Source organism: Ursus americanus, chromosome 10, assembly GCF_024610735.1.
Source record: "Ursus americanus isolate L20-20 chromosome 10, mUrsAme1.1.p, whole genome shotgun sequence".
Classification (NCBI taxonomy): Eukaryota; Metazoa; Chordata; class Mammalia; order Carnivora; family Ursidae; genus Ursus; species Ursus americanus.
In genome coordinates this window covers 76718030-76739515 of record NC_142136.1, presented here as the reverse complement: position 1 = coordinate 76739515, position 21486 = coordinate 76718030, and the positions used below count along the sequence as shown (strand labels likewise).

At 37.5% G+C, this 21486-nt stretch overlaps 1 protein-coding gene across 3 annotated transcripts in view; it reads left to right on the top strand.

The window, feature by feature from the left end:
• IFT88 (intraflagellar transport 88) overlaps positions 1-21486 on the top strand; it is a 145464-nt gene that overhangs the window by 78201 nt on the left and 45777 nt on the right. For 2 of the 3 annotated variants that reach the window (XM_045797132.2, XM_045797129.2), the window contains exons 15-18: positions 6444-6543; positions 11119-11205; positions 17005-17191; positions 19103-19211. In XM_045797132.2, the coding sequence (XP_045653088.2) occupies positions 6444-6543; positions 11119-11205; positions 17005-17191; positions 19103-19211 (483 nt within the window). The remainder of the gene's footprint in view (positions 1-6443; positions 6544-11118; positions 11206-17004; positions 17192-19102; positions 19212-21486) is intronic. The other variant, XM_045797130.2, reaches the window with a different exon arrangement.

Sequence of the window (21486 nt, the reverse complement as noted above, 5' to 3'; positions counted from 1 at the left end):
GGGGAGGGTTCAGGTACTAGGAATTCCTGTACCGCCATTTTGCTGACATCACTCCTCCAACTCAGTATTTTTAATGTTACCCAGTATAAATATTAGTTTTTGCCAAAGAGCATAGTGATGTGCATAGCGATGTGCATAGTGATATCATAACTATGTTATAATTCATGGGTATTTTCAAGATTTCATTTGTAACCTAAAATGTAGTAAGTCTTATTTCCTTATATGTTAACTAGGCAGGTTTTTTTAAAAACTTACATGAAATTACGTAAAATTTATCTCCGGATACATGAAAGCCCATGTTTCTAATAACTTTGAAGAAAGAGGTTTGATATTCAGAAAGCTTACATAATATATTTCAGAAACTACAGTATATATGTGTATGTGCATATGAACAAACATGCATATATGTGTACATTTTATGTGGTTATATACATACAAAAACTATGTACATTTGTATATATCTGTATATATATATGTGTATGTATATTTTAGATGGAGGACAGTGATCTTTAGAGTCAACATCAGAGCTTCTGACTGGGGTTAGAAAATATTTTATATATAGGAGATCATTCCATAATGGTTACTTAGAGGTGTCATACTTTCTTCAAGTCTGATTTCTTCATATGTCTTGTTCTTTGTAGAATATTAAAGAAGATTGCTTTATAAGATATAAATAACATCTGTTCAATGTTTAGAGAATGTTGTGTTTTTTTAAGATTTTTATTTTATTTATTTGACATAGAGGGGGAGACAGCCAGCGAGAGAGGGAACACAGGCAGGGGGAGTGGGAGAGGAAGAAGCAGGCTCCCAGCAGAGGAGCCCGATGTGGGGCTCGATCCCAGAACACAGGGATCACGCCCTGAGCCGAAGGCAGACGCTTAACGACTGAGCCACCCAGGCGCCCCTAGAGAATGTTTAGGACTTGAAATTAAACAAACAAAAAACATTTAAACTAAGCCTACCTGATTTCTGTTCCATTTCAGTAATATTTAAAATACTTCATCAAGACAAATCGATAATAGAGTCTTCTGTTTCACTTAGACCTACTGGCAGTTCTATGTATATATGTATTTATTTTTTTAAATCAGTAAAAGGAAGCAGTTTTGAATTTTAAAGACTATTATTTTTCTATTCGCTCAGACCTAGCTTTTTGAGGCTGATTTACATTTTTAAAAAAAAGTTTTTTAAAATGGTATTAATGGGACTATTTTTAAAAAGTGGTTGCCAGTCTTGTTCAGTGTTAAATATTTCAGCCTGTTTGAAATCTGGAATATGCCAATATTTAGTTCTCAAAGCTGACTAATATTACTAGTAAGTTAATTATAAAGCCAGAAATTTTATATATTTTTACTAAAGAGAGGGTCATTAATTTTGTTTCCTTCTCTCTGGGGCAGTTTTCAGTGAATGTATAGCTGAGGCCTGGTATGGTGTCATTCACAACCTAAATTGTGGCAAATTTTTTTTTACTTCACCTTCAATTTATTGAGCACAGCTACTTTGGATTATTGATTAATGCTGTTGTATACTTTATCTCAGTGAGATAGGCATGAAATCATTGCCTTTTTATAGCTGAGAGAAATGAGTGGTAAAAACTGTATTGGCTTCACTAAGGACAAATACATAGTTAAGGTCAGAATATTTACTATGCCAGTGACTTTTAAACAATGTATGCATTGGAATTATACTGTGAGCTTATTAAAAGAACAATGACTAGTTTCCCCCCTCCCCCTCCCCCACCTCCAATATATCTGAGTTAGGGTTCGAGGTAGAGAGCAAGCGTTTGTATTTTTTCAACCCCCCCCCAACATTATTCTCATGCATACCATTCTGTAACTCTTTACCAGTGATTATCACCCTTGGCTGCATAGTAAAATCATCAGGGAATTTTTAAAAATCCCAGTGTCCAGGCAGAACTGTGACTATTTAGGTCAGAATTTCTGGGGTTTGGGCTCAGGCATCAACATTTTTTAAAGCCCCGTACAGGGTCCCATTAACTATACCCAACATACAGAACCATTGCCCTGTGCTATGCCAGTACTTCTCAACTGCCGCTAACCTAGGAACTTGTTGAAAGTAGATAGTCAGTAGGTGTTAGATGGAACGGAAGAATCTATATTTTTTCATTGTTTGCGTGTGGTTCTGATGTGCAGCCAGATTTGGAAACTCATTAGTGTAATACAACTATGTATTGAAAACCAAAAGGAAAAAGTCAGCCCTGGCATTATTTGGATTTTTCATTACAAATTATTCTGTCATTCTTACTATATTTTTGTTAACTCATTTGTATAGGGTTAAAATTATTTTTAATCTTTTTGTGGATAAATATAAAGCACATAAGAATTGTATAAAACAGTAATACAACCTCAATGATTTATCACAAAGCAAACACCCCCGTAACCCCTATATAGATTTATAACGTTTAAAGAATAGAACATAGTCAGCACCTTAGAAGTTCTGCTGTGCCCATCCCAGACACTGTCCCTCCCACTCTGAAGTGTGATGGATATCTTGACTTCTATGGTAATCATTTCCTAGCTTTTCTACAGACTTTAACCACCTAACCAGGCATCCCTAAACTATAGTTTTACTTTTTTTAAACATCACATAGATGGACTCGTTCTATGCATATTGTTTCGTGTATGGTGTCTTTTACTTTCTGTGGCAGTTGTCAGTGTTGTTGCGTGTAGCTCTGGTTTGTTCATTTTCATTGCTGTGTAGTGGTATAGCCGTACAATGGAATATTATTCTTGACCATGAGAAATTGAGATAGAGAAGCTTATTACTCACAGGTCCTGGAGGAAGTACACAGCACAATTGGAGGCCCCACACAGGGAAGACAAGACAGGGTACAGGCAGAGAGAGAGGCAAGACCTGGGGCACATGCCTTCTTAGGGTCCGTGAGTGAAATGTTTTGGGGCTCATGGGATAAGGCCAGATTGGTCAATTCAAACCAAAAAGAGAAGGAGCTTGGGTAAGCTCCATGAGGGCCTGTGTAGGGTACACAAGGGGAAGGCCCTGGGAGGTGGGGGAGAATGTTCATCACAAGGACTTTGGGGGAAATCATATTAGGAACTTAGATTTGCTTGGGCTCTGCAGGCTGCTGTCTGGGACATGCACTTGCATTAGGGGCTAGCGTCAATTTTTGGTCCCTGCAGGCCACTTGGCCAAACAAGATGGACAGCGGGACAGCAGTACCGTGCAGTAGCTTAGTGAAAGTCTGGGCATTGTTTTTCAAATATTTTCTCCTAGTCTATGGCTTGTCTTCCATTTCTCTTGACCTACTGGGAAATTAATTGGAATTTCATTCAAATCTATAGATCAGGCCGGAGAGAACATCTTTAAAATGTTTACTTTTCAAATCTGTAAGTACAATACATTCCTCCATTTAGGTCTCCGTAATTTCTTTCAAATACTTTTTAGTTTTAAGTCTAGAGATCGGCATGTCTTTTGTTACATTTATTCCTACATGTTTAATGTTTTTGATGGTGTAGGGCATAGTTTTAAAATTTCATTTTCTACTTGTGCTTTTCTAGTATGTAGATATATAGTTGAATTTTAGATATTGATCTTTATCCACTGACCTTAATTCATTTACTTATGAATTCAGATAGTCATCTCTAGATGTTTTGGGGTTATCTACATACACATTTATGCCATCTACAGATAATGACAGTTTTCTTTCTTTCTGCTCAATCTTTATGCTTCTTTTTGTTTCCTTGCTTCATTGCACTGGCTTTGATGTCCAGTTCAGTGCTGAATAGAAGTGGTGATAGAATCATTTTTGTTTTGTTCCTGATCTCATGGGGCAAAGCTTTCCACAACGTGCCATTAAATATGATGCTTGCTATAGGATTCTCATAAATACTCTTTATCATATTAAAGAATGTTTCCTTTTGTTTCCGGTTAGCTAAGAGTTTTTATGAAAATCCATCTATCAAATAATTGTAAGATTGTTTTTGAATGTTAAATTATCTGGAATGAACTCTACTTGATTGTGATGTATTATCCTTTTAAAATATCACTAGATTTGACTTACTAATCTTTAGCTGAGGATTTTTGCATCCATATTAATGAGAAGGATGAACTTTATAATTTTAAGAATTTATTATTTGAGGAGAAGAGAGAGAGAGAGAAAGCCGGTGCTGGTGGGGGGGCAGAGGGAGAAGGAGGGAGACTGACTGAGCCACGCAGGTGCCCCTGAAGTTTGAAAATTTTAAAAATAATGTCTTTGACTTTGTTAACAAGGGTAAGCTGACTTTTTATCACAAGTTCAGATATATTCCCCCCCTCTGAAGGAGTTTATGGGATTGGTATTATTTTTTTATTAAACAGTTGGAGGAATTCACTAGTAAAATCATCTGCATTTGAGGTTTTCTTTATAAGAAGAGTTTTAATAAATACAAGACTTCTGATTTTCTTCTTGTGTCACTTTTGATAAGGTATATTTTTTAAGGAATTTGTCATTTTATCCTTAGTGATTTTTGTTTGCTTGTTCTTTTAGCTATTGAGAGAGGTATGTTAAAAGTCTTTTACTATAGGGGCGCCTGGGTGGCTCAGTTGTTACACATCTGCCTTCAGCTCAGGGCGTGATCCCGGCGTTCTGGGATCGAGCCCCACATCAGGCTCCTCCACTGGTAGCCTGCTTCTTCCTCTCCCACTCCCCCTGACTGTGTTCACTGTCTCGCTGGCTGTCTCTCTCTCTGTCAAATAAATAAATAAAATCTTTTTTTAAAAAAAAGTTTTTTACTATAGTTGTAGATTTCTGCATTTCTTTAGGTTTATTAACTTTTGTTTTATATTATTTTGAAGTTAGGTTATTGGGTGCCTGAAGATTTAGAATAAGGGTATATCCCTGGTGGATTATTAAGCCCTTTTTATTAAACAGTGTCCTTTATTACTTCTCATAATGTCTCTTGCCTTACAGTTTGTGTTGTCTGCTTTCTTTTGGTTAGTGGTATTTCTTTTTTTCACTTTACTTTTGATGATTCTATATTCTTAATTTAAGGTGTGTCTCTTATAAGTAATAAAAAGTTGAGATTCAAACTGAGTGGCAGATATCTCTGGAATACCTTTCCCCAGTCGGGTTTAGAGTTTCTACCCCTACATTCTTGTATTCCTTTATAATAGCTCTTACACAGAACTTACTTTACTGGTCTGCTTCCCCTGTAAAGGCATGAACCATATTTTATTGTTTTAGCCCCTGTACCAAATAATAATGGCTGACATCTAGTAGACATTCAACAAATGTTTGCTGAATGCATTGGTGTATCGGTGGTTTCCAGATCATTCTCTTGGAGCCCTTGCAGTCTCTAATGTTTATAGGCTACTTTGTTGGGGTGGGGCTGGGGACAGAGGGCCATTCAGAGGGGTACTGTGCAGGCAAGTCTTCACATCCTCTATCCCCACTGCAAGCAGAGAGGCTCTTTGGTAAGTCGAGAATAAAATAAAAGATTCTATCTGAAGAAAGGAATCTTCTGCTACAATGTTTTAAAAGTATTTGTCCAAGCCAGGAGTGCCTGAGTGGCTCAGTCAGTTAAGCATCTGACTCTTGATTTCAGCTCAGGTCATGATCTCAGGGTAGTGAGATTGAGCCCCACATTGACTCCACACTCAGCGGGGAGTCTTCTTGAGATTCTCTCTCTCCCTCTCCCCCCTGCCCCTCCCCACCATGTTCATGGTCTCTCTCTCTCTCTCTCAAATAAATAAATAAATAAATATAAATAAATAAATAAATCTTTTAAAAAATTCCTTGTCCATGCCATTGGATTTGAAATATTTTTGAACCAGAACCCCAGTAAGAAATTTATTTTATATTGTTTACTGAAAAAAGTTGTATGGAACAGTCCTTGTCCTTATGTGTGATGCCCTTTGATATTTTACATGTTCTGTTTTTTTTAAATAAGGGTCATGATCAACTAAACTGATTTCAGTCGACCTCAATTTGAAGAACAGTCTTGGTGTGGTAGATTTTGGTATCAATAAAAATCGTGTTCAAATTCTTCCTTGACAGTTTTCTAGATGTGTGATCTCAGATCTATGATAGTCCGTTGAAGTTGGACATAAAACTTAAGCATATTCTACAAGTTCTATAGAATTTTTTTCACCATCGGAACATTTAAGATGAAAAAATATATAGAAATATTTTTACCTGTTACAAATTGAAATTGTTTTAGTGGTTAATTAAAAAATGAGACTATATATATCAATTCAGTTTTATTTAAGATACAGTAAATAATTAGAAGTGACAATAAACTAAAGGAGAGTTAGATAAGAAGATTAGTGTAGAACTAGAATTCAGTATCTTACTGCATGCTTTGGAAGAAATCAGGTACTTAGCCTTAGCACAAGGGGCACTTTAACATTGTTTTGAAAAGTCATAAGGACCCCACCAACAACATAAATATGCCAAAACAAAATAACTTTTTTAATGCTTTGCATTATAGGTGTGTTGAAGTTGTGAAAGCTTCTCAATATGTAGAGTTAGCAAATGATCTGGAAATAAACAAAGCAATTACATACTTGAGACAAAAGGACTTCAACCAAGTAAGTTTTTAAAAGTTTTAGATGAACTTTTATATGTTAACTGGTGAAAACAATAATCTTGCAAAACTTTTTCCAGAATATTGTTGTCTGTGATTATTCTGAAGTTTAGTAATATTTTTACTTGTCTTAACATCATTTCCAATAATACAGTATTACTTTAATTTTGACCTGTTTGTCCTGTTTGTCCCCATCCAAATACTTTCCATGTAAAGCATGGTTCCTAAATTACTAAACCATAGTCTAGTCCAGAGATTAACTTTCCTCTAGGAGTTTTCAAACTGTTCCCTAAAGCACTAAGGTTTTTTAGAATTAGGGAAGTCCAGAAGGCCAGCTAGTAGCCTGATGCTTCCATCTACTGTTCTCACCAGAGCAGCTTTCCTGTTGCCTGTTTTGTATATTTGGTTTACTCATTAACATTGCATTGGGCATAAAAGGGTCCCATTGCTAAGCACAGTTTCATAATCCTCCAGGATCTCTTGCTGGTACCACTGCTACCTTGCTACCTTAGGTCAAGATGGAATGGATACCCACCTTCAGCAGTCTCTCTCAAATGAGACCTAGTTGTGACAAGACCTAGAGGAATAGACAGCTTTAAAAAGGAAGGATGGGGGTGGCAATAACAGAAGAGAATAAACAGAATGAAACTTGATATCCTGGTTCATAAAACCAATGATTAGTGTCATGTGTGCCCCCAACTAGAAAACTCAGCTCCTCCCAATTTTAGACCCAGAGAGGCAGGGCCAGAGGAAACCACAATATCTTTCCTGCATCCTATCCCAAGCCTGTGTTTTCAGTTTTTCTTCCTACCTAAGAGCCTTCCTTTTGTCTAGGAGACAACATAAATGACAAACTCCTTTCTAGAGGAGGGGAGAGATATAGCCCCAGGGTTCATACAATCATTATATGATTAATATAATGCAGTCCCATGGACTGGTTCCATTGTATATGTGCATTTAGTATGCTTCACCTTTTTTTTGCATTTGTAAAGCACCAAAAAGACTTTCAAAGTACCTTTATGTGTGTTGTGTCATTTGAACATCACACTCATGGTCATTAAAAATGCCAGTGATAACTCTCTGTAAGTGTTAATAATGCTTTTCCAGTGGAAGTGAAGTCAGACAAATTCGTCTTTATTATCTTGCCAAAGTCATCTGTGCACTAAAAAAATAATTTTTATGTGTGTGACAAGTACTGTTATAGGTGACAAAATAGAGAAAACAGTGTTTGCCAGTTTTCTCTTGATACTTTATTTTTAAATGGTCTTTTTAGAAATATTTAACAATGTATTACCATTTATGTTTTAAAACTGTCCGTTAAAGGATAAACTCTAATTTTTTCATTTTAAAATTCATTTAACCCAAATGACATTGTTTGCTGCTTTCCTAGCTATCATTTAAAATACCTTATGTTCCATTTGCATTTGCAAGATTTTAATTAGTTTACCTGTGTTTCAAAAATGTAATTTCTGCTTTCTTCTCAACATTGCTGCTTTGACTTTGTGTTTCTTTTATTTGTATATTGTAAGTATGATGAGGTGGGTATAATACAAACTTAGTTGAAAGGAACACTGTTAGGTTAAAAGGGTTTGCGTTGACATAATGATCATTTGATGAGAACTACTTTATTTACAATTCAAAATAAGAGAAAAATGTACACCTTATATGAGGTTATAATTCTATAGCTAAGTAAAGATGCTGAAATCTCAGAGTGTGGTTCTTTGTGATGATAGTGCTGTTTCGTAGTCACCTTTGTAATAGAGAAGGAATCCACTAAAAAGCCAAAGGTGGATGAAATGAAGTAGGTTGGTCTGAAGGCCAGTGATAATGTATGGACCGATGCAGTGGAATGCAGAAACCAGTAGGCAGGTAGATGGCATCAGTCAGGAAAGAAACCCAAAATGGAGATATATCTATTTTCCTAATCGTTCGTGGGCGGAAAAAAGAAACACAACCCAAACTAACAACATTTATTTTCATTATTTGTTTTGCTTTTTATAATTAAATTTAATTTTATTAGGTGTACTTTTATCAGTTTCACTTGTAAATGAATTGATGTATAATATTTTATTTTTAAAAACAAAAACAAAAAATAAATAAATAAAAACAGAAATATTGGCTATGCATTCATTGAACATATAAAGAACAGTTATGAAAACAGCCCATTTCAAACCAGATATCCTGGGAATATTCCTTTTATTAGAATAATTGTATAGCTTTTTAAGAGTAATTTATAGTTTAGAAATTTAAAATATGAAATATGTTTTTATTCTCTCAGATATTTTTTAATGAACATTGTGAAGTTTTGGGGCAGTTGGATGGCTCACTCGGTTGGGTGGCCCACTCGGTTGGGTGGCCGACTTTTGGTTTTGACTCAGGTCATGATCTCTGTCTCCGCACTCAGCGGAGAGTCTGCTTGAGGATTTTTTCTCTCTCCTTCTTCCTCTGCCCTTGCCCCCACTCATACTGTCATGCACGCACGGTCTCTCTCTCTCTCTCTCTCAAATAAATAAATAAATAAATAAATAAATAAATAAATAAATCTTTAAATGAATGTTGTAAAGTTCAAAATACTCCTGTTATTCCTCTTAAGTAGTGGCTTAGGAGTGCGTTGTTTTTTATATATTGTTTGAATTCATAGTAACCTTTTTGGGGGAGAAAAATTTGGTGTTATATGTAGTCTTAAAAATCTTGTTAATAATGAGCCACAAGTTAAAAAAGATGAAAATTTAAAAATCTAAGACATTTTCTTGACTATAATATGAACAGTTGTTTCTAAAAGGAATGATGTAAACTACTATATAGCAATCTGGTTTTTTAAAAATTATTGTCATTGTTAGTTTGCTTTTGCTAATCTGCTTTTTGGATGTCGTAAATACCAGAAAACAATTTCTTTCTCTCCACTTTACTTCAGAGAATTTAATAGATGTGTGAGTTATACCTATTCATATGCCTTATATTTTAAATTAACACATACATTTATTGTGACACACTCTAAAGTTAAAGATTAAAACATGTCAATTCTTATTCAAAGTGAAACGCAGCTTATAAAACTTAGAGATTCAAAATAGCAGTGACTTTGACATTAACAGCTATGGAGGTTGTGTGAAGAGTCAATGAGGTAACTTCTACAGGATGAACAATGCAAGCAGCAATAATTTCTGAGGTGTATTTTAGGAACTTCTTGGCAATTCTGTCAAAGCTCCTTCCAAGAAAGTGAGAAAGAGAATCTCGAAAGTGAGCACATGATGTTGGGGTCTTTTTTTCTTCCAGGGTTTACTTTGTGGAATTATAAACTGCTAGCCTAGAAACCTCCAGTGGTTTTCTTTAAAATAATCAAAAACCCTTGAAAAGAATAATTACCTATATTATAACCAATATACGTAGAATGTAGTATTTTAAAATATTTTATCCTTAAAAAAAATTGAGTCAGTACATTTAATGGTACTTCATTTGAGGTCCCTTGTGTGAGGTCAAACACTTGCATGACACAGATTTGTCAGATATTTTCAATATTAGCAGCTCTTGACCATCATAAAAGCTGAAGTAGGATTTTGGTTGGACTCAACTCTCCAAGGGCAGAAGGTGCCAAGAAGCCAAGCATTTTTTTATTCAGTAAATATATTTTGAAAGAAGGAAGGAAAACCCATTGCCTTCCTCCACTTTTTTTTCTGTTATTTCTCAGGCATTTCTAGGTTGAGTACTCACCTTTCATGCAAGGTGTTTGACCATTCCAAATATCCTGTTCGGTTAGGATTGTCTCACACTGGCCAAGAGGTTAAAAATGCACTTTCATTTCTCATGGCTGGAGAATATAATTATATTTGGATCTACTTAAGATAATTTTTTGTAATACTTCCAGAATTAGTTTCTGTCATCAGTTTTGGAAAATTCTTGACCATTAGTCTTTCTTCCCTTTCTGGAACTCCAGTTACATTTCTGTTAGACCTTTTCACTGCGTTCCCTTATGTCTATGTTCTTTCCTGAGACTTTTTCTTAGCCTCTTCATTTGCTTTGCTTATTTAGTCTGAACATTTTCTGGGATCTTAACATTCAGATTCTGGTTGCCTCAGTAGTTCTCTGGTGCCTTCAAAAGATATTTGTAATATTTTAATATAACTTTGATTGTTCTCTGTAGAATGGTGTTCTGTAGGCTGGTCTCCAATAGCCAGAAGAAGAAATTCTAGAATTATTTTGTAAAGAGCAAATTTTTGATCGTGTCTCTTAGGTAAAACCTCGCTTACACCCCCTTATGCAAGATAGAAACTAAGCTGTCATAAGACTCACATGGCCCAATATTTACCACCATCTCCAGCTTTATCTAATCTGCTGTTAAAACTATCTATTCTGTTCTTAATTTTTAGTTATTGTATTTTTAGGGTTTTTTAAATTCTTTTTTATAAATTTTAATTCTCAAATGAAATTCTCATCTTGTCATCTGTTTCTTAAACATACTCATCCACCCCCTTTGTGTCCTTCCCTGGCCTTATACTCTAGATACACTGATTTTTACCCCCAACCTTAAGCCTGAATACTGTCATATTACAATGGTAGTAACTTCCAGATATTTCATTCCTAGGCTGTAGAGACCTTAAAAATGTTTGAAAAAAAGGACAGTAGAGTGAAAAGTGCAGCTGCAACCAACCTCTCATTTCTTTATTATTTGGTAAGTTTTGTTTTTTTAATAACTAAAGGTTGATAATGTGGTATTTTTATGTTGCTGAATTTCTGCCTGAAGAACATGCCTAGAGAGGCTCCAAAGTAGACTGGTGGAGAATGTTAGCAGAATTGGGTGTCTAGAGGGTCTGATCATGACAAATTCTGGGCCAAGGGTCAAGTCTGTAGACATGAGCGAGAGGACCATCTCAGAAGTAGAAGGGAGGAAGAAAAATTTGGTGGTAAAGCATCACTCAGGGAATTTTAGAATGTAGATCTGGGAGATGAGCTAGAGATCTTTTTATTTTTTTAGAGCAAGAAAGAGAGAGGTAGGGGAGGGGCAGAGGGAGAGAGAGAATCTTGAGCAGGCTTCCCACCCAGTGTGAAGTCCAACACAGGGCCTGATATCATGACTCCGAGATCATGACGTAAGCCAAGATCAAGAGTCCGACGCCTGACCGACTAAGCCACCCAGGTGCCCCCTATTTCAACACCGTGTTAGTAGTAAAGAAAGTGATGTCTTGGGTTCAATGACTTATGTAAGGTACAGTGTCATCCATAAGAAGTGCACTTTGAGCATCTGCTGGGTCCCAACCATGGGGAATTCCAAAAGCCTAGAAGCTCACTTAAAGGATGCTTTCTCATTTGAAATAAAGGAGGCATGCAGGTAGCCTAGGAGGGAAGAAAGGACGGTTGGTTGAAAGTAGAGAACAACAAATTAATGTAGGTAATAAGTGCTTCAGAAATTCAGTGGAGGCAAATAACATTTTGGGAGACTAAAGGAATGAACAAAAGCACAGAGGCTGGAAAGCTGGGAGGGGGTACGTACATAAGGATCACTATATTTAGTTAAACTATATATCTAGTCCCTCTTCAAGCTTCTGATTTGTGCCCCACTGAGAATTACTGCTGTGCCGAACTGTTACAGTGGAAAGATGTCATTTCCTGCATGTGTTGCGATGGAAAAGAGCTCGAAACCACTGGTGAAGAATGCCTCCAGTATTTTAAGTCTGGCAGGAGAGTGGTGCTAGGCTAGGTGCAGGTTCAGAGGAGGCTGCAGATTGGGGGAGAGATGCTGAGTTTGTTTTTAAATATATTTTTTAAAAAATTTTGTAGCGATGGTGATATATTTCAATAGAAATGTCCAGGAACATGTGGAACTGATCTCAGATGGGTTAGGATTAAACAAAAAATTTGATGATGATCTCTATAGAGATTAAAGCTTTGATAATAGATGCTATGGGCTGATTTTTTGTGTCCCCTTCCCCCAACCAAAGTCTTATATTGAAGCCCAACCCCCCAATGTGACTGTATTTGGAGGTAAGGACTTGGAGAGATAATTAAGAGTTAGATGAAGTCATGAGAGGGATAAAGTCATGAGAGTCCCCTGATGGGATTTGGGCCCTTATTAGAAAAGGAGGAATCAGAGCCCTCTCTCTGCCATGTGAGGACACAGCAAGAAAGCCATCTGCAAACCAGGAAGTGGCTTTCACCAGACACCACATTTGCTGGCACCTTGATCTTGGACCTCCCAGCCTCAGTAACTATGAGAAATAAATGTTTGCTGTTTAAGCCAGTCTGTGGTATTTCGCTATAGCAGCCTGAACTGACTAAGAGAATAGAGGGTATTTCCAAGTGAGAGAGTATAGCACAGAACCGAGAACTAACTTTGGGATTCACATACATTAAAGATGCAAGAATAAGATTCTGATCAAGAAGACAGGAAAAGAACTATAGTATGATGTCTAAAGTAAAGGAAAGCACCAAGAGGAAGTTTATAACATTGAAATTAGAGAGGTAGTATACAAGAATGAAGGGTCAGAAAAGGCCACTTTTGCTGGTGTGACCGCCGCAAACTCTGAGCTGGAGATCAGCTTACATGAAGTTTACTGGGCAGATCTCTTTGGATTAGCACCTCAGGGAGAAGGATTGGAAGCAGCATTGATTAGAGAAGGAGGTTGGGCTGTGACGCAGCCACCACAGGCCTTAGCCAACCCTGCTGGACCCCCCCGGATTGAGATGGCTGCTTAGCACCCTCTCCTACTGGGGTGAGGGGGCTGGGCCATTGTACCTGTGCGTCAACCAGTCATTGGATACAGCCTGCTCACCAGGAAGGGGGTGCAGCTTTGAGCAAGGCGCCTCTTTCTCTTTGGGCTAGAGTGATTCAGAGAGGGCTGACACCGAGGCTGGTGGCCAGCAACATTCCCAGCACTTCTGAAGGACAGGTATGAGTGGCTGAAGCACAGTCTCCATTACAGCCATTACATTTGAATTTAGAAAATCATTTGTGATTTTTGTGAAAATGGTTTAGTGACCAAATCTTTACCAAGTTTGATGAATATATGGGAGGAGACCAAGATTTTTTAAAAAGGAAAAAAAACAGATTTAGTCAGCTTAGCAGAGTCATCACAATATCTGATCAATAATTTATTGTGCATAGTTCTGAGGAAAATAGTTATTTTGAGGCAAAATTATGAGTCTGGTACATAGTTATATATGTGATATATAATTGGATATATATTGTTGGTATCCAGTATGTAGTTGAATCAGTTTCTATTGTTCTGTAATAAGCTGCCCCAAAACATCATGCCTTAAAATAACCATGTATTTGCTTATATTCTACCTGAAAAGGCTGCGTTCACTTGGGTGATCCTTCTGCTGGCCTGGCCTGGGGCCACTCATCCTGCTGCCATCTTCTGAGGCTGGACTGAGGCTGCATGGTCCCAATGCTTCCCTCACGTCAACAGCTGAGCTGCTGACCAGCATTTCATTCTTCCTCCTTCTCTGGCAGGGGAGCCCAGACTTCTTACGTGGGATAGGGTCCACAGGAGGAGACCCCAATAGACTCAGGTGCTTACCAGGCTCCTGTGTGCATTGAATTTGTTGTTAGTCTTCTGGGCAAAACAAACATGGGAGAGAACCATATAAGGCTCTGAATACTGGGAGGTGTGACTCTTTAGGGCTTTTATTTTAAGTCTGTCACTGCCTGCATTCAGTGCATCCTTTCCATATGCAAAATGATTACCCCTCCAAGGATGCTCATAGTCTCACCAGTCACGGCATCAGGTCAAGATAGAGATAGGGCTTTCTCAGGCACAGGGCCTCTTGACCCAAAGGTCTGGGAACAGAAAAACCCACCATCTCCCCCATAGACTTAACATCCTGTGGTGCAGTAAGAATAGGGTAACTGTAATAGATACTCCTGTTCAAATGAGATGGAGGTACCTAGCGGTCTCCAGTCCTTAATGGGTCAGAAATCCAGCTAAGTACATGTGGCCAGTGCCCCCTAAAGTGGGAAAAGGGAATGTTCCTCAGTTAGGGCCCATCTCTGATCCCTGGGAGCGGTACCCCCAATCCTTTGGGCTCCGTGGCTCTTGGCTTTCCTTTCAGAGAGCACCTTCCTTTTACAGGAGAAATAACATATACTTGCAGCTGATTAACTTTCTTAGCTTGCTTTCTGCCCAGAAATTGGGGACCCAGAGGCCTTCTTTCATTTTGGAATGTGTCTGTCCCTTTAATCCAAGCTGGCAACACTTAAGGTGGTACAATTCTCTTAAAAACTTGGCAGGTTTTCTATAAATCTTATTGGGGGTGCCCACATGCCCCAAAAGCCACATCCACAGTTCTTTTCAAGGCACAGCCCTTTCCACTTAGGTGTACAAGGCTTTTGTGGAATAGATACTTCCAAAGATACTCGGAAGCTTTTTTCTACCTGAGAGAGAAGGTCTGCTTTGCTAGGCACTACCTTAAATCTTTCTGAGAGGTTCCCAAAGGGTATTCCAGCCACACCCTTGATGTGATCTCTACCCTGAAACCGGTTCTTACTTTGAGACTCTTGCTGCTAAGAGAAACTAGAGACATGAAATAATTTTATTTTCCAACCCAACAAGTCCTGGATTTTCTATATTTCTTCTAAATTCTTGTTGAAACATCTGAACAGTTCTCTCCTAAGCTCCTTTCTCTTTGTGTACTTTATCATACCCAGTTAAAGTAAGTTAGTTGGTACTTTTAACCTCCTGCCTGGAAACCTTCTCGGCCACATGCACACATTTACTAAGTACACTTTCTGTCTTCCAGGTCAGTGTAGATGCCAGTTTTCCCAGTTGTTTCTCAACTGTAAAACATGACTTTCCTTTTAGCCAGCCTCTGCTAACAATGCCTTACTGCCTCTCCAGCCTCCACTAATATGGTTCTAATGCTTCTTTAAATTTTGCGTGCTGCCTAGTCCAAAAGACAAGGTTATATGTTTTATTTTTTATGACAGCAGCACCGTACTTTTAGGTACCAATTTTTATTCAAATACGTGAATGTTCATAACAGCTTTATTCATAATAAACAAAAGTAGGTGGGCACAACCCAGGTATCCATCAACAATAAATGGGTAAACAAAATGTGGCCTCTTCATTCAATGGATATTATTCAGCTGTAAACAGGAATGAAGTACTGATGCGTATTACAACATGGATGAACCTTGAAAACATTATGCTAAGTGAAGGAAGCCAGACATAAAAAGCTACCTATTATGAAGTGTCCAGAATAGGCAAATCCATGGAGATGGAGGGCAGATTAGTGGTTGCCAGGGGCCAGAGCCAGAGGGAGAATGGGGAGTGACTGCTCATGGGTAGAGGATATCTTTTGGAGGTGATAAAAAATTCTGGAAATAGATATTGGTAATGGTGGTACAACTCTTTGCGAATGTATTAAATGCCACAGAATTGTCCATTTTTAGAAATGTGAATTGTATCTCAGTTTTTTAAAAGCTCGATCAGGGAAGCAGTCACTGTGAGTGTTACGGGAGCAGAGATCTGGGAACTAGAATTTACACAGTGGTGGAGGAGCTGTGGAGGTGAAGGTGCAGAAGGAGGGTCAGGGGATCTGAACAGGGATCACCAATCAGTGCGTGAGTGTCCAAGCATCCCTAGCAGCCACCCAAAGGGGGCCTTCATGGAGAGAGGCCTATGGAAAGCTGTTGCCTCTGCATGACTGCCTCCTCTGCGGGTCTAGAGCCCAGCCCCACCAGAGATCTGGGTCGCTGTGATCAGGAGGGATAGGACAGTTGGGAAGAGCCAGATGTGGAGTCAAAGTGAATGAGGACAGGCTGGAATCCATAGGCATTTCTGCATCGGTCCTGCCACTGATGACCAGAAAAAGACCTTCAGAGAGTAAAAGCTGCTGCTTCATGTCTGCATTCCACATGTCCCACAAGTTTCTTTCAGGCAACTCTAGACAAGAACCATATGGGGAAGGGGATTCTAGGAAATCTGGTTCCTAGCTTAAGCAAGCTGACATGGCAAAACGCTGCACTATTTAAGAATTGAAAGGTCCATGCAGTTTAAGTGAATGATGGCAAGGTCCTGATGGAGCAGTTGGCAGAGGAGACAGAGAAGACAATTCATTGCTAGAAATGCAAGTCCTAGAATGTGATGCAACCAGTTTGATTGAGGAGTAGAAAGGATAGTGATGCCTTTATAGCTATTTCAGTGCTTTAGGTTTGGGAAGCATAGTACTGGATCCAATTTTGATGTGAAATTTGGGCATTCAAAATGGAGCCACTTACATGTGAATAGTGTTGTTATTCGAATCATGAGTCTGTGAAGAAGTCAGTCGTAAGAAACTTGGGTAGTTGAAGGAGGCTGCTGATTAAAAATCTTTTGCAAAATAAGCCTGTCAAGACCAAGATATGTAAAATATTTCTGTTTATCATATTTGTAATCTCAGAAAATCTATTTATCATGTCTATAATCCAGAACAGTCAGGAAGATATGTGATGAACTCCAAATATTTTGTGTACGTTTTGTACTTTATTTAGGAAAATGAATTTGCACAAGCCAGCAGCTATGCAGATTTAGCTGTAAACTCTGATAGATATAATCCCTCAGCTCTGACTAATAAAGGGAATGCAGTTTTTGCAAATGGTGATTATGAGAAAGCAGCTGAATTCTATAAAGAGGCTCTAAGAAATGATTCTTCTTGTACTGAAGCACTTTATAATATCGGTGAGTAAAACGGGCAAAATTGCTTTTTTTCATTTTCTCCTTTAAATTTTTTTCTCTTTTCTTTTTTTTTAAGTTGGTTTAAAGAGCTCCAATTCATTAGAGGGAGGAGTTGACTTCCTTGTAACAAAAAATTGAAAAGTTTCTTGGATTGTAGATTATTTTTAATGGTATTCATGATTCCAAAGTTATACACATGTAAAATTTGGATAGATGTTGTCTCTTGCCCTCTAAAAAGACTTTTCCAATTTATGTGCCACCATAGTGTATGATACTGACTTCCCAAATTCCTGTTAATATTGGTTATTTAACTTTTGCCAAACTGATGGGTGGGAAAAAACCATTTTCTTCCTTTTTATTTATGATCAATTTCAAACATAAAGAAATTTTACAGAAGAATAAATACCCATGTTCCTACCATCTATATTTAACACATTTTAACATTTTGTCATATTCATATCAGGTATTGTTTTTAAACAAAATGTTGTAAGACCTAGAGGTGTACCACCATCTCATTCCCTTCCCTGCCTGTCAGAGGTCACCTGACATGGATATGATTTCTTCCTGTTCATGAGTTTGCAGTGTGCCAAACATGTTGATGCAATACTGTGTCTTATCTCGGGTTATTAATGAAGTTTCTTTTGAAGTTTTCTTCTCCCTGCATAGGTGTGTTTTGCTTTTTTGGGTTTGCTTGTTTGTTTTATCCTCTATATTTCATGCCACAAACTCTCCTCAGATGTCTGATGATCCAGGCCTGTCTTCTCGCATTTAGGAGTTTGCAGCTAAAAGCTGAGTGGAATCTCTGAGTCCACAAGTGAAATTGATGCACTGGCACCCTGCCACAGGGCCATCTGTCTGATCTGTGTAGTTGGGGAACTGCCTGCTAGCCAATTGGATCCTTCCTCCCCCAGAAGAGGCTTTAATCTCCTGCCAGAAGCGAAAAGAAGACCTGGCTGGGTTGGGAGGAGAGGAGGCAGGGAGATATTGGCCATTTTAGACAGAGTCAAGGAGAGTTTAAAGTCGTATTGGAGGAAGGGAGGGTGTGACCATTTGGGTAAGTGGGAAAAGAGCATTACTGACAGAGGGAAGTGAATTAGTAAAAGCCTTAATGCAGATTTCTTGCCTAGGTATATATTTACTTATCCTCTGTATAAGTTTTAAATACCTTTCTTAGGCCATTGCTTGACTTTGAACTTAGTAATTTCTTTTGTCAAACAATTTTTCTATTTTTATATAGTCAAATTTTGCTTTTTGAAAATGTGTGGCTTCATTTATTGTTTTATGAAGACCTATACTTCCCCAAGATTATAAATCATTTTCCTGTATTTTCTTTTCATACTTTTACATCTTTGTTTTTCTGTTTAGTTTTAAAATAAGTTTTGATTTTTTTAATAATATTTTTTATTATGTTAGTCACCATACTGTACATCCCTAATTTTTTATGTAAATTTCCACGATTTGTTACTTGCGTATAACACCCAGTGCACCATGCAATACATGCCCTCCTTAATACCCATCAGTTTTGAATGTATTCAAAATAGGAAAGTACATTTTTTGTTTCATGTATAGTCAATTGCCCTGGCACCTTTTGTTACTAGTCCCTTAGACCCCACAGAGTTTAAATTCTGTAACTGAGTCAGTTTCTGAACTATGTATTCTGCTGATGTATCTCTCTATTCCTGGTCCCCTCCCCCACTTTACAATCACTAAAGCATTATAGCATGTTTTGGTGTCTGCCAAATGTTAGTGGGAAATCCCCTCCCCTACCTTGTTCTTTAAAAAAAAAAAAAAACCTATTCATCTTTATTTTCTCTTCTGGATGAATATTACATATATATAAGGATTTATTCTGTGACTCTGAGAAAATTACTACCAGTAATAATGCTTATAGCTTTTTTCTTTCTTCTTTCTAAGGCCTTACCTATAAGAGGCTAAACCGGCTCGATGAAGCTTTGGATTGTTTCCTGAAACTTCATGCAATCTTGAGAAACAGTGCCCAAGTTCTTTACCAGATAGCAAATGTGTATCTTATGTGAAAAACTTGAGGACAGTTGTTAATTCATTTGGTGATTGAGTACCAATCATTAAATAACCTTAACTAATTAGTTAATTGATGAGGGTAATATTTTAAAACCTATCCAATTAATATGAGATAAAAATATTTGAGTGATCCTGTTTTATTTTTTTCTATTTTTAATTCCAGTTTAGTTAATACTAGTGTTAATACACAAGTGTTATATTAGTTCCAGAGGTATAGCATAGTGATTCAATAATTCTATACATTACTCAGTGCTCATCATGATAAGTCCCCTCCTTAATCCCCATCACCTGTTTCTGCCATCCCCCCACCCACCTGCCCTCTGGTAGCCATCTGTTTGTTCTCTATAGTTAAGAGTCTGGTTTTTGGGTGATCCTGTTTTAAAAGATCACTTGCGTTATAAAAGGAATTATTTAAAGCTCAAAACTATTATTTCTTAATTTTGGGAAGTAACAATTGAAATAATTGTGTATAACATATTTAATACATGTAAGCTAGTCATTGACTGTAGATTAGATACTTTAGAATGTATTAACTCTGAGTCTTGTAGGGTATTTTTGAAGCAGTAACTTACTATTTAAAAGGAAAATATAGTTTATTACCGATTAGTACTATTGATTGAGTTTGGTTAACAAGACTTGTCTTAATTATTTTAGCTGACCTATAGGTTTAATGAGTATAACTCTTCAAAGGCCTTTACCCTACAAAATTAGCCAGTAGCTTATATGAATTCACTCATTCATTCCATTCATTCAGTAGTTACTTATTGACTGTGTGCCGTATGTGCCAGTATTATGTTTAGAACTCTGGGGAATGTTGAAATAGAAAACATTCCTCCCGTGTCAATTTCTTCTACAACTCCTGGCTTTCTTTAGTTTGGGCTTTTTTTTCCTTGCCTTTGGTTGAAGAAGCAGAAATTTGTAAATGGTTTTAATGCCTTTGACAGTATTTGAAAAGCATTTTAATTTTTCTACTTATTTTAAAAATAATAAGCTTCCTCAACAATATTTGGGAAGGGTTAAGATTTTTTTTTTTTAAGATTTTATTTGTGAGAGAGAGAGACAGTGAGAGAGTGTGCATGAATGCATGGGGGGAAGGGCACAGGGAGAGGGAAAGGGAAACTCAGGCAGATTCCATGCTCAGCACAGAGCCTATCACAGGGCTCAGTCTCACCATCCTCAGATCATGCCTTGAGCCAAAACCAAGAGTCAGATGCTTAATTGACCGTGCCACCCAGGTGCCAAAGGTTAAAATCTCTCTTTTTTAAAAAAAGATTCTACTTATTTATCTTTAGAGAGGGAGGTGGGCAGAGGAAGAGGGAGAGAAGCAGACTTCCTGCTGAGCTCAAGAGGGGGCTTGATCCTGTGACCCTGAAATCAGACCTGAGCTGAAATCAAGAATTGGTCGCCTGACTGAGCCACCCAGGCACCCCAAGGTTAAAATCTTATGTAGGTTTTTAAGATAGCATTATCTTGATATAAATTTTATAGAAATATGTTGGGAAAAAGTATGTTATAAGGTATACCATTAATAATTTTAAATACTATCTGCTCTACTTTTGTTAGAGTACATAAAACATTTTTTAAAGAAAAAATTATTTTTAGAGCAGATGGTTTCATGTTTATTCCTTTTAGCTTTTTTGTTTTGTCCATTTGATCTCTTTGAAATTGCCACTATCATGATGTGCCAGTTCACGATCAGTTTGGATTCAGTTAAGCAATTGATATGTTTAAGGCAGTTTGAATACATTTTCTTATTTTTATATTTCTCTTATGGTATCACATTTGTCATCATTAAAAACAAGATTCCTGGGGCACCTGGGTGGCTCAGTTGGTTAAGTGTCTGCCTTCGGCTTAGGTCATGATCGCAGGGTCCTGGGATTGAGCCCTGCGTCAGGCTCTCCCAGTTCAGTGGGGAGTCTGCTTCTCCCTCTCCCTCTGTCCCTCCCCCTGCTCATGCTCTCCCTCTTTCTCTCTCAAATAAATAAATAAAATCTTTAAAAAAAAAAAACAACTCAGAAGATTCTTCTTTTTCAATAAAACTTTGGATTGGAATATTTTCATTTCACTGAGACATTTAATATAAAAATAAACAGTACTCAGTAAGTATTGGTGGGACTAAATTATTTGAGTGTATGCAGAGGATTTACTAGGCACAAAAGCTACAGAAAAAGAACTCCCTATTTGGGGTTTATAATCTAATTAGGGAACACTCACAGGAAGATACATGGAAACTCTTCCCTTAATATGTTGAGAGGTAG